Here is a 16,194-nt window from a genome sequence, read left to right on the forward strand (position 1 = left end):
TATGATGTGTATGGGATGGAATACTCTGTTTGGTCAATTTTGGTCACCTGTCTTGTCCACTTCTCACTAAAGGAGGGTTGCAGGTGTGACCTCCTTACTCTTTTTCTCTTTCTGGAGGGCAAAATGTTCCTCAGAGCTGAGCAGTGTCCTTGGTTCTGCACACCAGTCTCTGGCTGTAACTATAAATGTTGAGTGTTATCAGTCCCAGAAGCAGACACTGACTGAGAAACTTGCTGTTAATTTCAGCAAGTGCAGCTACTTAAAAGAGACTTGGCTGAAAGCAAAATTACAAGACAGAAAATCACCTTTATCCTGGCCCAAACCAGGACAGCATAGTATCAATAGCTTGTCTTTGTGTCCCATGGGAAAAAAAAATATTCTTTGTGGTGCATTCATATTGGCCCTCTGCCCAAGATGATTGCAAGTGGAAACACTTTTTGTCTTTTAAAATCTGAATTCCAGCAGGCTGGGTGTTTTGAGGAAGCTTCCTGCATATATCCAGGCAAAAAGATTTTGCAAACCTACCTGAATTTTAGAGGGCCAGTTGTAGTTTTTGTAATTTTATGGAGCCCTTGATGGAATATATTCAAATAGATGAAGAAATGCTTTTTGATCTCTTTGAATGGTTGAATTGTGAGTTCTGTTAACACTGCTTTGGTTGGTGCACTCTTTTCCTAGTCAATTGAGGACAAATTTGGATAGAGAAGCGGGCAAGGCTGTGATATTTACATAATGTCTTGGGTTTTTTTTTCTGTGAATCCTGAATTTGGACAGAAACAGTCTCTAATCTTCTTAGTGACTAAGCATAGACTGAATGCTTTGGGTCAAGCTGGGTTTTGAATAGGTTCAGTTATGAAAAATTACAATTAAAAAGTCCCAGCTCTTCACAATGATTGCAAATGGAAATAGAGCTTGAGCTAGGTAGTTGTTCAGCAGTTTATTATATTTCTGATATTTCACCCATTTGCAAAGCCCACATGATTTGTTTTCAACCATACTTTTTGAGATGACTTGGAAACAGAACAAATAGTCCTTGTATTAAGCTCTAAGCAATGTTCACATTCATTCCCCTTAGGATAGTTTTAAGTTGTATCGTAAGGGATGAAAAGGCAAGTGTCAGAATAAGGGTACAGAATCTTCCTTTTCTTGATGAACTCTGAATGGCTAGAAAAGACAAAACTGCATACCTGATCTTAATCCTTCTTGCACCATGACAGCTAAGTCGTGGTAAGAGAAGTAGTAGTTCATTAGGTGGCTGTCCTTTCATATCTCAGTTACTAAAACATTCTGACTGATATTTGTGGTGTGTTACAGTAACACAGCTTTTCAAACAGTACTACTGTAAAATTAACTATGTGATTTTAAAATTTTGGGGGATGGAGAGATATCCTCAACTCAAGCCAGAAGTGAGATTTCAGACTTGATTTTTGCTTGCCTAGATTTTGCAGTATTTTTTCATGTAGAAATTATAGTTTGTCAGGCATTCTGAACAACATGCAAGTACAATGTATTACAATGAAGGGGGGAAAAAATCAGTCTGTCCTATTTGCATTTTCATTTTTCTTTAGGCTTGCCTTCCCCAACCCAAAAATTTATGCTAAGTCACTTGACTTAATGTTACCACCAGTGGTTTTTGTATGGAATGCATCTTTACATAATACAAGATCACTCAGAGATTGATTTTTCAGGACATTAAGGTTTGTAGGAGCTGCTGGCCCTCCTTTAGTATTTACAGACCAAAAGGTTAGCTTTTTTGTGGTTACTTTTGTAACTACATTTAGTAGGAGGCATTTAATTTTTTTATTAATGTCTTTTTTTCTTCGTGTTCAATAATAGAATCAAGATTACATCCACCACCTGCTTGAACTTGCCACTGCTGCATTTCATTAACTTTTTCAGTATTTAATGCAAATTGTTTCTAATTAACATACTTCTAAATAAAGAAAAAATTTTCTCAAAATCCTGTGTGCAGTCTGTATAATAGAAGTTTATTCTCAGCTATGAAAACTTGTAATGTTTATGACCTTTGTGAAATTGCTGGTTTTATTATTGTTATTCATGTAAGGGATGTGTTTGAGAACGAGACACTTTTTACCTGTAGTATAATTAAAATCAGAAAAAGCTTATTGAAAACATAGTAAAGCAGGTAAGGACACAGTTAGTTACAGAGAGAAAGGAACACAAATTGACCATACTCAGAATTGAGTCTTTTAAATGTTCTGACTTTTTCATTAAGTCAAAGGAAATACTTAAGAGCTTCTATCTTTGCTGTATTATGTTCTCTCTGTAGCACATATTAGAGGTGCATCTCTTGTTTTTTCTCTATTTATCTTCAAAGGAGATTATGTGACTTGTTAAAAAGGGAAAAAAAGGGTGGAAGGAGAAAGAAAAAGGGGAAAAAAAGGAATTGGACAAAAGTGCTCCTTTTTTTTTGTCAACTATGTCCTTATGATTATAGATAAGTAAATCTGAAGACTATAAAAAAATTCTGGCCATCTTTGTAAAGCAGTATAAAATTTCAAAGGGAGGAATCAAAGGCAGTTTTTTGAATGTTTGCCTTGCGTTCCCTAAATATAAGGAAGGTATGTAGGAAGGAAGGAACATACTTACATGTGCATGTAAACTTTCCTTTTATATATATGTATACATATATATATATATATACACATATATATTACTTTCCATTACTAAAAAGGAGGTATATAGCTGGGTACAATAATCAGAAAAGAATATTGCAGGAGTCAAAATTGTGCCTGTGAAAATTTATCAAACAAGTTGACTAAATTGGATCACTGAACTCTGTATTGTTCTACTAATTAGAGAAATAAAAGCTAACAGGGGGGTGTAGCCTTAGAAAGCACCTTGTCAGTGAGACTGTGTCAGTCTAAATCTAAGTGTAACCAAAAGAAACCATTCAGCCCTTCCTCCCCCTCCCCACTCTGGCAGTGGGGTTCCCCTTGCTCCTTTTTGCCTACACTGCTACGTGTGTGTTTGTGCCATGAAGAGGAATTTTCTCCTGCCCCACCTCCTCCATGGTGGTAATTTTTGCCCTGGTGAGGAACCCACTCTGAGTTGGGGCACAAACCCTGGCATCAGTGGAGTTGGAGGCCACAGGACCACGTTTTTTAGTGGCTGTGGAAAAGAATATAGAAAAATCAGCCCAAGCTTTACATGCATTGTCCCCCTTTAACTACAGTGTTTTCTGTACTAATAGGAGAGATTTAGACAAATATGCCACTAGGCTAATTAAGGGCTCTTCTTCCAAAGAGGCTTTTGTCTCAAGTTTTAGTTCTGGAGATCTGAATATAGCCATGTATTGCCTCAGGTCTTGGCTTGGTTTTAGGTTTAGCTCTACAGCTATAGAAATAATAAATAGTTACTATAAAACCACAGTACCTTGACAAAATTTGAGGCCTTCGTTAGGATTTTCTTGATGTATTTATGTATATGATATGATATATGTTATGTCTTCTCTAGTTTCAGCTTTTTTTTAATTTAAAACTGTTAAGGGATCAAATTATAGATGTTATTTTGTTCTATCTGTTTCCAGCCAAGATTTCCATGATGAATACTTACAGATGATGGATTTGACTTAGGGGAAGTGTAGGAAAAAGAGAATGCAACTGTGAGTGTCAGTGCAGAGCTAATCTACAATAGCAGAAGCTATGTGTTGCTCATACCGTTCAGGTTCTCTGTTTGAAACATAAAGGCTCATTTCAATCCAACTTCTCTTGGCAGAAATGGTAGCTGCATGTTTTACTCTAAAAGCAATACTGGACTGACTGCTTAAGAGTAGAGGTGAATGATTGCCAGTGATTTGAGTAGGCTTTCAGATTTTTATAGGTTTAGCACAGATGAAAACATCTATCAGTGTTTCTTTACATCATTTATGCCTGTGTCTAGAAATGTTTGTCAATGTCTGAGGTGAAGCAATAAGCTGGTGCTTCCATGGCTCTTGCTGATTTGTAAAATCTTTGTACTGCTTGAAACAAATTAAATCAAACTTTCAGCCTGACAATTACACTTTACTTTTTCCATTGCTTTACCTGACATCCTTGCATAAACTGGGAGGGATACAGTTCTTTCCCACATTCAAAAGAAGCTAAACAACACTTACTATGTTAAAGCTGATTTGAGTTAAGTACATTTTCCCAAATTTGATGCTGCAGGTTTGCATTTTTCCCCCCTCATAATTTCTTATTCTAATGAAAGGGCAGTGTGTGGTTTTCAGAGTTTGCCAGGATGTGGTCAACAAGTTCCCTTACTGTCCACATAGAACTCTTCTCATAAAATAAATGTTAGCAGCAGGTTTACTAAATCCATTCCAATTTCTGACAAAACTTAAAAGTCTCACGGATATTTGTGCCCCAAATATTCTATTGCATTTCTTTTCATTGAAAAATTAATGAAAGCAATAAGGCCTTGTGTTAATATTGCTGTTTATTTTTCTCCCTAGTTGTGTGCTGCCCACCTGCCAACTCGATCAGAGGCACCAAACCACTATCAAGCAGTATGTCGGGCTCTGTTTGCTGAAACAATGGAACTGTACACTTTCTTGGCCAAAATTAAAAGTGCAAAAGAGGTAAGCAGTCTGAGAAGGCTTTCTGCTTTTGAGCTCATTACTGTGTGAATTAGGCTTACTAAGTCACTCCTGTATCAGCAGGTAGTGGTTGTCAGGTGCTTGAGGAAATTGTCTGCAGTATTCAGGGAGAACAATTCTGCAGGTGAAGTTTTTTTCTGTTGGCCTGTAACCACTTATATGTCTCACAGAAATTGTTATTCATTTTGAGAAGTCTGTGTGGGAGCAAACCAGAAGTTTTTATTTGAGGGTTACACACTGTATACATGCATCCATTTCTACATGCATGTATGCAATGAGTCTAAAAACTTACCTGGTATTTCAGGGATGTGAGGCATCAGAGTTGCATCTGTTGTTCCCCAGCTGCTTCTTATGATCTGTCTTTGGCTCAGAATTATCTGAGATTCTTCTTGTTCATACTTTATCCCCAGTCAGCAGTTTTCTTTAACATTTGATGAATGATTGGCTTTCTTGTCTGTCATACTGGCTTCACAGCAAAGCTAACTTCAGAAAAGAAAAATTTCTGCATGTAGGTTGTGATGCTTATGTTCACTGCCTGCTTGGCTGCTGCTGTTGGCTGAAAGGCCATCCTATGAACCACTGCAATTAAATGGTCTGGCTGAAGAATCATTTTGGAGGTGGGTGGATTATTTTCTAACAAAGATAGTTTCAGTCATCTGGCCTGCAGAATGTTTTCACAAACAGTTGTATTAGCACAGTGCAGGTGTTGGTTACATTGGAAAAGGGAAATGTGCTTCTTGAAGCTGGTTTCTTCACCGAAGCCAACTTGTCAAGTAATGGTGCTTTCATAATTTTTCTTTTTAATAAATCCCTGAAGATTTTTCTTTTCTTTTGTAAGTCAAGATCCAAAGTACTTTTGAAAAGCAGGATAAGATTTTACAAGCTGATCTCAAAATGTTGCTGCTGAAAGAGGAAGAGCTGTTCCACCCACACACACATGCTGCCACTGTTTTCCTTCCTCTGGTCTGAAGAAACAAAGACAGCAAATACCAAAAGGAAAAGAAAGAAAAAAAAAAAGGAGGAGTCAGTCCTTGTCAGGCTAATGAGCTGAATCAGCTCATCAAAGGGTCAGATGAGCCTCAGAGCAGCACAAGAGAGCTTTTATCCTCATGGTGGTGGTGGGAGATATGAATCAGTCAGAGGCATGAGGGACTGGTGCTGTCTTTTTTTCTTGGTCAAGATGCATCCCTCCAAGGGGCAGAATCCTTCAGAGATGTTCAGAGATGTTTCACTGTTGCACAGGATAAAATTTGACCTCTGGTTTTTCTCCAGTCCTGCTCAACCTGGAAGCAATTTTTTAACTGAAGCAGTATCATTCAAGAGTAATTTTGACAGTGGCAGAATGGCTGTAGAGCCACTCGTTTTCTGAAGGGCCTGTGTTACGGTTCATCTGCATCCAGTGCCCCTGATACAGAGAGCAGACAGGATACAGGATACAATGGATCTGTGCTGCTAAATCTGTCTCCTGAATCTTGACATCATTAATGGTCCTGCTCTGGCCAGGGGGGTTGGACTCAATGATCTTCAGAGGTCCCTTCCAACCCCTGACATTCTGTGATTCTGTAATTTCTCATCTCTGCTTTTGACCGCACCTTGATGTTTTGACCACTGGATATAATAATTGAGGGACCTATGCTAGAAACAGCCCAAATAACAGAGTTTGCAAAGTTTGAAGACCCTTTGCTTTCTTCCTGCTCAGAGGAATTAAATTTCTAGTAGTTCTTGAAAAATTTGGCCACAGTTAGCAGTGATAAGGCATCTCTTCCTATAGTCAAAGTGAAATATTGTGGCTTACAACCATTTAAAACTAAGTCATAACAGTGTATTTTTTAAATTATTCAAAAAAGTAGAGATGTGTTTTGAATTTGCAAGTTATTTAAATACCTTGTAGTTGGAATTAAAAAACTCAACAACATCTGATCACACCATAGAGCATGCTTTGACTTAATCTCAAATGAAAGAAACCATTTATCTCTCAAAGGCTTTTAGGAATTGATTCAAAGCACATTTAGGTCAAAGGAAGTAATCCTTGTAGATGGAATTTTGGCCCTGAAATCAGTAAGACTTTTATTGCTGCACCTTGCCAAGGCCAGAATTTTTATCTTTTGATTTCATTTTACTCTGGATCAGTTCCCCACTAGACATACAAAAAGTGACTAAGAAAATTATCTTATGGGCAGCTTCCACAATCTGAATACTTTGCTTTTATGGTGTGCTTTATTTTTTTCTTATAGCTTTTACCCAACTATAGATTTGGAATGTATTTAATTTTGAAAATAATGTAGCATACAAAGAAGAAAATGGGTATGAAGAAAATACGAGGTGGAATGCTGTAAATCTGGTTACACCATTTTAAAATGACCTCTAAAGTTTATATGTGAGGCAAGTAGGAATCATATGATTGCCTCACAAGCACTGGTTTATGCCAGTAAAAGCTGTGGTGTTGTTTATATGCTCTTCTGTCTTGCAAATACATAGAGGAATCTTGATTCATGAGGAATATGGCTAAATATAATTCAAGTCAATCAACTTCTTTTCCTTGTGTTATTGTCATATGAGTATTGTTTATAAAGGAGAGCAACACTCAGTGCTTTAGTGAGGACATTTTGTTGTTATGAATTTGTGGTGACTGCATTAGCAGATAACTGGAGGGAAAAAAACCCAGAAGTTAAATGCATTGTCTCCAATTTCTAAAACCTTATGCTGTGGACTGTTATGGTTGTAACACTAAAGGTGCCAGGTATTTTAAACTCTTAGTTTATTTCAAAACCTGACATCTTTATTTGGAGATTTTCCTTTAGAATCCCTCGGATCTAGATGCTGTTGTGGACATGAGGTCAAAATGAAATTGAAAACACTTAAAATGAGAGAAAGCCTATAAAACTACTTAAAATAACTTTCTTATGAAAAAAAAAGCCAAACTTCTGATTTCAGTGGATTTCTCCTAGGGTCAATGGGAGGCCTTTATAATCCCTCAGATCTAGATGCTGTTGTGGACATGAGGTCAAAAAGAAATTGAAAACACTTAAAATGAGAGAAAGCCTATAAAACTACTTAAAATAACTTTCTTATGAAAAAAAAAAACTAATTTCTGATTTCAGTGGATTTCTTCTAGGGTCAGTGAGAGGCATCTGGGTATCTTAGATATATGAAGTTCATAGTTTTTGCATAGTAGGTGTTTAAACAGCTGGCTTCACTGTAGTGGAAAAGGAAGAATTTTTATTTGCAGAAAACAGCTTGCTGAAAGAGGACCAAATCTGTCTTGTTTTATGCTACAGCCCAGGACAGGTTTAGAAGGGAAATAAACAGTGAAAGAAGCAGAAAAAATATTTTTGTGATGCTGTTTTTTGATTGCACGTTACAGGGGCTTATGAGAGATGGATGAGGAAGCAGGAGTCAGTCATAGGCCTACAGGGTTGTTATGTGTTTTGTTATTAATATACATACTGAGCAGTCATGTGTTCTCCAGTCTATCATGTGAACAACACTGTCATATAACAAATGAAATGCAGTTTCAGAAAGGGTTTTACTGGTGTGCATTGAGTGAGTGCATTAATCATAAATGATGAAACAATGATCGGGCTGTTCAGGTCATCTCAATGGATGTCAAATAAAATGTTTTAGGCACTTTGTCACATACTTGATGCCATGTGGTTTTTCCTTCCAGTCTGATTCCCTTTGTATGAAAGGTCAGCAGTAAAGCTTATCTCCAGGCAGGGAGGTGGGACTTTCCATTCTTAAAGAGAATGAAATGTTTAATGTAGCAGATGCATGGGACAGGACTCAGACCAGAGTTGAGAAAAGTAACTGTAATTACTACTGTAATAATAATAATAAAAAAATAAATAGGATAGCAGTGGTGACAATGAGTGTTCATGTGGAATAGCAGCAATAACTCCAAAGGGAGGGTTCAAATTAGATTGACTAATCTGATGCAACTTTACATCTTTTTGCAAGGTGAGGGTTTTACTAGCAAGTTTTCTGGGGTGTATTTTCAGTTTGCTGGCAGCATCTGCATGCTGCTCAGGCTCTGTGGAAGGTGCCCTTGCTGCAGATCCATGCTGGGTACCATCTGCTCTCATCCAGAAGTGCTCTTCTGATAGGCCAAGACCTAACTATGTTCTGCTGTTTAAGCATTTGCAGCTGATGACAAAAATCTGGTACAGATTGTTTATCATTTCAAGCAATGAGCTTTTAAAATTGCAGCAGGAAAATTCCATTAAAATAGGATCTCCCACTTTTTTCAGTTGTGTGTGAGGAAAAAAGAGAACCAGGTGGAGGGAATCCATATGTGTGTAGTAAGGGGGGAAGATAGTTTGGATATATTCTAAAAATAGACCTCTTATAGAAGAAAAGATTTATCTCTTTCAGGATCATCTAAAATTCACTGAATGCCTTTATGGGCACCTAGCCATAGACAAAAATGTAGGTGTAGATAAGTAATGTCCATGAGATAAAGCAAATATTCCTGCTGTGGAATATACCTGATATTGCATGGGAATGGCATAAAGTGTGGCTGAGAGACAAGGAGAGACTGTGCAAGCATAGGACCTCAGAAATTGCTGATCTGGATAGGACCAGAGATTCACTTGGTCTGCTATCCACATTGTGGACCTGCTTTATTGAGGGCTTATCTGCCCCAGTCCTCCCTCAGCTCCCTGTTACTTGCCCAGCCTTGCCTTCTGCAGGAGTTAATGCTACACATGTGCTTTAATGGTTGAGTGAGTCAGCAATGTGCCCTTGTCACAAAGAAGCCCTGTGATGTCCTGGGCTGCACCGGGAGAAATACTGCTTCCAGGTCAAGGGAGCTGATCCTTCCCTACTGCTTAGCACTGTTGAGGCTACACCTGGAGTGCTGTGTGTAGTTCTGGGCTCCCCAGTACAAGAGAGATGTGGACATACTGGAGAGAGTCCAACAAAGGTCCACAAAGATGATGAAGGGGCTTCTTACATAGGAAAGCCTGAGAGACCTGGGTCTGTTCATCCTGAGTAGAGAAGGCTCAGGGGGACCTCATCAATACCTGAAAAGAGCGTGGAAAGAGAACAGAGTCAGGCTTTTTCCAGTGGTACCCAGCTGCAGGATCAGAGGCAAATGGACACAACCTGAAATGTGGGACATACTCCCTTTGAACATCAGGAAACACTTTTTCACAATGAGGATGACCAAGCACAGGCACGGGCTGCCCACATCTCCATCCTTGGAGATACAGAGAAGCCACCTCAACCTCGTGGTCCTGGGCAACTGCGTGGCCAATCTCAAACACTGTGAGTGGTATCAGTAAGTGGGGATGTCAGCCTGTAGCAGAGATAAGCATTCATGAGTGGGCTGTGGGTGGCAAACTCCACAACTGGCACAGCTACACGTACAGTGTCCAGTAGGGAGATGTGTCTGAATCTGCTACAGTAGGTTTGACTCATAGCTCAAAATTTTTAGAGATTTATATACACCCTAAAGCATCAGGATCAATATTCCTTCCAAACTAAATAAGACTTTGTGTATTTTTATAACTGACTACATCTTTGATTGCAGTGAAAGTCCATGTTCATCAAAACTTGTCCATACTTTCGTTATCCACAGCATGCCTTCTAATTAAATTTTTGGTAGACTACAGATAAAGCTCCCAATCTTTCATCTTCATACTGTTCTTTTAAACCATGTCACCTTTCACTTCTGACCTTTCTGATGTAAAAAACATAATTCCTTCAGTCTGTCTGGATATACTTAAATCTGATCTGTGTGAAAATGTAAACATACAGATTGCAATTAACTACATGAGTAGGAATGAAATTGTTACTTTTTTAACCTAGTTTCATGCTGTACAAAGACTCAGTTGAAAAGCAATTAAAAAGCCAAGTGTTACTTTCCATTTAGCATGGCTATCCTGGTGTATTATTTGTACAAAATATGATAATAGAGGTAGTTAATAGGTACCTAAACAATGTTAATGGCTAACTTATTTTGGAAATATGATCATTAGCCAAGTTACTCTTAATAGTCTTGTGACTGGGAAAGCTGCTAAATACCCTGCTGCTTGAGTTGTTAGAAAACACAGCTGGAGAAAGAAATTGATTCACAAACGTTTCCACTCATAACTTCACTTTTGCCTCCACTCCCATGCTTCTAGTGACTCCACTTCTGCACCAATGTTGTCATCAGGATTGCAGCCACTCATGATTTGTTTGAACCCTCAAGTTAGGAGCTTTAATAAGGGAAAACGCTGTTGGTTTGGATTTCTGGGTTGTTGGTGGTGGGTTTGTTTGGTTTTTTTTTCCTAAAGTGATGGCAGGGCCGTCACTCAAGCATTACATGTACATGGGACAGGGTTTTTGCCTGTTCTTAACCAGTTATATAGAACAGCACAGTGACTATTCATAGAATCACAGAAAGTGAGGAGTTGGAAGAGACCTCAAAAGATCATCGAGTCCAACCCCCCTGACAGAACAGGGTCACCTACAGGAGGTCACACAGGAACATGTCCAGGTGGGCTTTTTGAACTATTGCCCTTCCTGGAGTTAAAATAAGTGCATTGTCCAATACTACACATGAACTTTGGTATCCACTCGAGAGATTTTCAGGGACTAATTTAACTGATCCTGTTCCCATGTTTGAATTAAATGGGGTTTGGGTCTTTTCAAAGAACTAGAGTAACGTTGCTGGCCACGTCCATGGAGTTTAAACCAAAGCTGGATAGCTGGATATGTAAAAGCAGTTTTTCCCGTGTGTGTAGGTTATGTAGCTTTAAATTGAGCCTAGAGGTGCAGGAATATTTTATTAGGTTTGCAGATAACAGCAGAAAAATTACTTGCATCAGTGGACAAATGATTCCTAATTACGAATATAAAGTGGGAACTGCAGTAGACTGTGTTCTGCACTTGGTGAAAGCCAAGTGTATCTGGATTCCTGAGAAAACTGTCATCATTAAAACGTTGCATTTTAGAGAGCATTTTGTGGAATTGTGTCTTTTGAGGCTGTACTGGCAAGTGTCTTACATAAATTCCCATCTGTCACCAAGCACAGCAGAGTGCATCTGAAATGTGGGACACACAGCAGCAGCGAATCAGCTGCCTGCTTTTAATAGTGCCACAAGACATTTGAAGACATTTGGTATTTTTATTACTAGCTTTTGTCAGAAAATCCATTTCTGAAGAAAAAAAAAAAAAAAAGAAAAAAAGCCTAAATGATTTCTGTAATGGTTTTTAAAAAGCCAAGGCTATTGACACACTTGCTTCGTACACATCCAGCCCTTATTTCCTGAATGATGCCCTGGCCATAATAGATGAATCAGGTCTGTGGTATGGGTCTGAGGTTGTGGGATTATTTAGAAAACCCCTTTTAAGATGTTTCTGCTTTCTGAAAGGGAAACCCATTTAGGTCATAATCCATTGTCCCAAGGGTAAGTACAAGTGGCTACAGCAGCTGAGGTTACTTGCAGGCTTTAGATCACAGTTAAGTTCTGACACATTGTCTCTTCTAGTGTATACATTGGTTTCCATAATTTACCATTGAAGCAAATGCCAAAACTCACTGATGCTGTCTGGAGGGAAATGATAATACTTCATTTAGTCTAGGAGTTTAAACATAGTCATTTGTCATGGTGAATTTATTCCTTCCTAAGCAGCAGGTGACAAATGTGGGAGAGTTCAAGAAACCTCCCTAAGCACTGGCTCCAAGGAGAGAGCACTTGCTGGTTTGTTTTTTTTTTTCTCCTCAATCTTCTAAAGCTTTCTAACTTCTATAGTGGAAATTCCTTTCCTTTCTGCTGTTGCATGGTGAGCTGCATTTAAGGGTCTGAGCTGGGTGCCAGGGAGGGGAATGAACTATCCCTATGAAGTGGGTGTCTGTGGATGAGGGAGGGAGCTGGAACATTTGGCTAGGATGGTGCAGAGTAGGAGCCCAGCCTTGGCAGCAGCCTGTGCTTCTACCAGCACATTTGAATCATAAAACTGCACTTTGAAAGAGGACTTACCTCTTGGCTGGCAGGTTTTGCTCTTGCAGTTCTCTCGTGCATGGTAGCCAGTATCATACATGTGATTTCTCGGGTAGAAACTCTCCCTCAAGCTATGTTCCAGAGAGACTAACTAGATGGTTGCCTTATTTGGAAGATCTTTCAGCTGTTCAGGGTTTTTTCCACCCCCCTCTTAATTTCTGTTGTAAAGAAAAACAGCTTGTAATCTTTTTAGCTTCATGGAATATTTATGTCGGTCAGAGGCATCACCCTTTGGGCATAAGCCAACCCAGTAAACTGTATGGTAGGGAACATGGTTGCTGAGATGGGTGATTGCCACAAATCCTGTTGAACAGCTGAAGCAAAGGTTAAGCAGCTGGGACATGTTCATTTTTTAAAAATTAATGTGTGCCTTCCTGTATGGAAAGGAGGAGCAAATCCAATAGTTGTGAGCTCATTTACTGAAGTTTGCTTTCTGATTACAAAGGGCAAGAGGAGAAAGTATCAGAATGCTTTTATATTTTGCAGTTTGTCAATAAATGTTAGCAGTTTGCAAGGAAGCAAGTTATTTACAGTTATCAGATACTGTTTGTGAAACTATTACTGCAGCTGCGTGACAGAAAAAAAAAACCCTGGATGGCAAAATACACAGAATAGGAGCCTTTATGTTACTCATTCATTCCATTTTTTTTTTTTTTTTTTTTTTTTTCTCTTGGAAAAGGCTGACTGGATGTGTCAGACTGACTGCTGACCACAGCAACAGGGCCAACACAAGTTTTCATAAAGACATTCTTTCCCAGTTGGGTATCCTGTGGTGATTACTGCAAACCCTGCCAAAATGTTCCTGTGTTGTCCCATGATGCATTTCATTCCACAGCACAGGCCATTTCTCTTTTGCTTAGAGTCTTTCTGTAAATTATGTATTTTATTTTTTTGTGACCAACAGTATTATTTCTTCAATATGAAAGCAAGTGTGTTGCTTACTTTAATAAGACAATAAATAACCCATCTGCTCTCTTTCCAAAACCTTTGTGGTGGCTGACTCACATGTGCTGTTCCTATAACTAGGTTTGGTAGATACTTGCACTCTGAACTCAGCACTCTTCCAGTACTCCCATTTCTTCCACTGAAATGGAGGTAGTTTGGGAACTGTTTCCAGGAAATAATTTTTTTTATGAAATATGCGTATTTTTAAGTTCTCTGGGTCACTCAAAATCTAAATTGGGACTGATTGTTCAGTTCCATTAGAGGAAAAGCTTGAGTGCTTAAAGTGAGACAAAGGTTTTTGATAAACAAGTACAACTGTCAGACCTCTGACCTGGTGCTTTAGTCTTGTAAGATAAAAAAATTGTTAGCAGAGGATTTAACTATCCATTTAGAATACATTAGTGAGTAACTTAGAAAAGAGATCAAATTAAGCCTGGTTAAAGAATTCCTGGGAAACTCTCTGTGAAAGTGGAACAGAGTATTGAGAATTTTTTTTATTGCTAATTCCAGAATATTTCAATACCTAAGTAAACTAAAAGTAGCATTTTGAATATGCAGTTGTTTATGTATATAAGAGCATTTCTGTAAAGCCAGAGCCTTTTAAATATTTCACTTGTATTTATCTGTGTGCGAGCTTGACTATTCTTTGGTCTGCTGTAACTTTTAATAATTTTTCATATTCTTGTAAGTATGAAAGCTCTTTTTTCCCTCTTTGCAGACAGTCTTTTCATACTTGCATGATCTGATCTTATTCCTAAATATCAGTTTTTATCTTTGAAAGAGCTGTTTCTCTTCCTTACAAGATCTTATTACTCAGATTTCAGAATTTATAACCATGTTATACAGACAACCTTGTTTCAGTACATTATATATAAAAGTTTGTCACTGTTCAGTCTAAAAGATTTCTTTCAGTTTACTTATCTGTACAGCTAACTTTCTGGGTATTTCTTTTGCTACAAAAATTAGCTGTCTTGAATTAAACAAATGACTGTAATTTTAGTATGCATGGGACACTTACCAAGTCAGTGAGATATTCTGTATTGTAGCTTAACAGACCAGATAGGTGGTTGTCTTTTCTGTGCATAGCCCAATTTTAGGAACATTAACATTACTATGTACAGTTTTTGCTGTGGAGTGCTTTTATCTGAAGTACTTTTATTCTCAAAACTTAAGATTTTTTTCACAGCATTTAATGTCCACTTTCAATTTAGAGAAACATAGTCAAACAGTAGTTCAAGTTACTTTTACAGTATTACTATTCCAGTCATAAAACATTCGGTAGAATATCCAAAATGTCAAAACAATGTCCAAAATGAAGCTTCAGTTTAGCTTGAGAGTAATGCCAGCACTTATTTGACTCATTTGCTTTTCCTTGGCAGAATCTGAAGAAGATTCAAGAAATGGACAAAGAGGCAAGTGATGAATCCAGCACAGATCTTGATGAATTAAAAAATGCTGATTGGGTAAGACAATTGAATAATGATTCAGGATTGTTACTAGTAGTCTATATTTCTTTACAATGCTTACATAAAGTTGTTTTTTTAATGTCAAAATCAGTGTGTGGTGTTTTTAACATATAAATTAATAGTGACTCATGACAAGTTAGACCAAATGGCTTAACCTTTCTTTACGGACAAAGGAAACAATGCAAGTATCCAAGAATTATATTTTTTCTTTAGACTGTTTTCTTTGAGAGGCTTTTGCAACTTAAAAAGGCTGAATGTTTAGAGAGGTATCATGCTGACTGCCTCTCAGAGAAGTAGCCAAGTAGTAGACAGACCACCATCTGAGTTTCTTCAATGGTGAAAGAAAAATGTCACAGAGAAATTCTTAACAGAAAGTAGCTTATTTTATTTTCTAGTTACTATTCATTGATGAATATTTTTGGGTTCTTAAAGGTAGTTGATTTCAGTCTCCTGAGTCTTCTGTCCACAGCCTGATTTTCCTTCTTTCCAGCCATTCTCACAGCCCAGAAAATGAGAGGGAGGTGTTAGTGTGGGGTGCTCTTACATGCAGAGCGAAAACAAGTTGACTCCTAAGAGGATATTGCTAGACCTTAGGATTTGGGGTCAATTCTAGAATTTCTATTTGAAGAAGAACTGTTGGAAAATTTTGTAAGAAAGTCCTAGGCCTAAGACAAATTTGCAGAGTCAATCACTGGTTTAATTCACACAACATTAACTGTAAGTCAAAAAACTTTTGTTATGTACTAGTGGTACACTTGAAATGGATATAGAGATGAGTGGTATGAAAATTTATCTTGCTTTTATTTTCAGGCTCGTTTCTGGGTACAAGTGATGAGAGATTTACGGAATGGTGTTAAACTTAAGAAAGTTCAAGAGCGTCAGTATAACCCACTCCCTATAGAGTATCAGCTCACACCCTATGAAATGCTGATGGATGATATTAGGTCCAAACGTTATACCTTAAGGAAGGTCATGGTAAGTGAAGAGAATTACTGGAATTTGTCAAATCTGACATGTTGTCTTCCTTTTTTTAGCTTTTTCTTCTCTTCCTTTTCTGAGAAACCTTGATATTATGATTTCATGTAGGTAGTGATGTTCATGGGGTTTTGTATGTTTTCTTAAATTTGAGAGGAAAAACATGAAACCAACAAATATGTGGGGTTTTTTCCATATGACAGGCATTTAAAATCCTGAA

At 37.9% G+C, this 16,194-nt stretch overlaps 1 protein-coding gene across 4 annotated transcripts in view; it reads left to right on the forward strand.

Moving 5' to 3' along the window:
* Nucleotides 1-16,194, forward strand: part of SPIRE1 (spire type actin nucleation factor 1) — a 135,230-nt gene that overhangs the window by 79,705 nt on the left and 39,331 nt on the right. For all 4 annotated transcript variants that reach the window (XM_071737104.1, XM_071737106.1, XM_071737105.1 and 1 more), the window contains exons 4-6: nucleotides 4,457-4,582; nucleotides 14,913-14,996; nucleotides 15,810-15,974. In XM_071737104.1, coding sequence (XP_071593205.1) covers nucleotides 4,457-4,582; nucleotides 14,913-14,996; nucleotides 15,810-15,974 — 375 coding nt within the window. The remainder of the gene's footprint in view (nucleotides 1-4,456; nucleotides 4,583-14,912; nucleotides 14,997-15,809; nucleotides 15,975-16,194) is intronic.

The sequence above is a fragment of the Heliangelus exortis genome, chromosome 2 (assembly GCF_036169615.1).
Source record: "Heliangelus exortis chromosome 2, bHelExo1.hap1, whole genome shotgun sequence".
NCBI classification, from domain to species: domain Eukaryota; kingdom Metazoa; phylum Chordata; class Aves; order Apodiformes; family Trochilidae; genus Heliangelus; species Heliangelus exortis.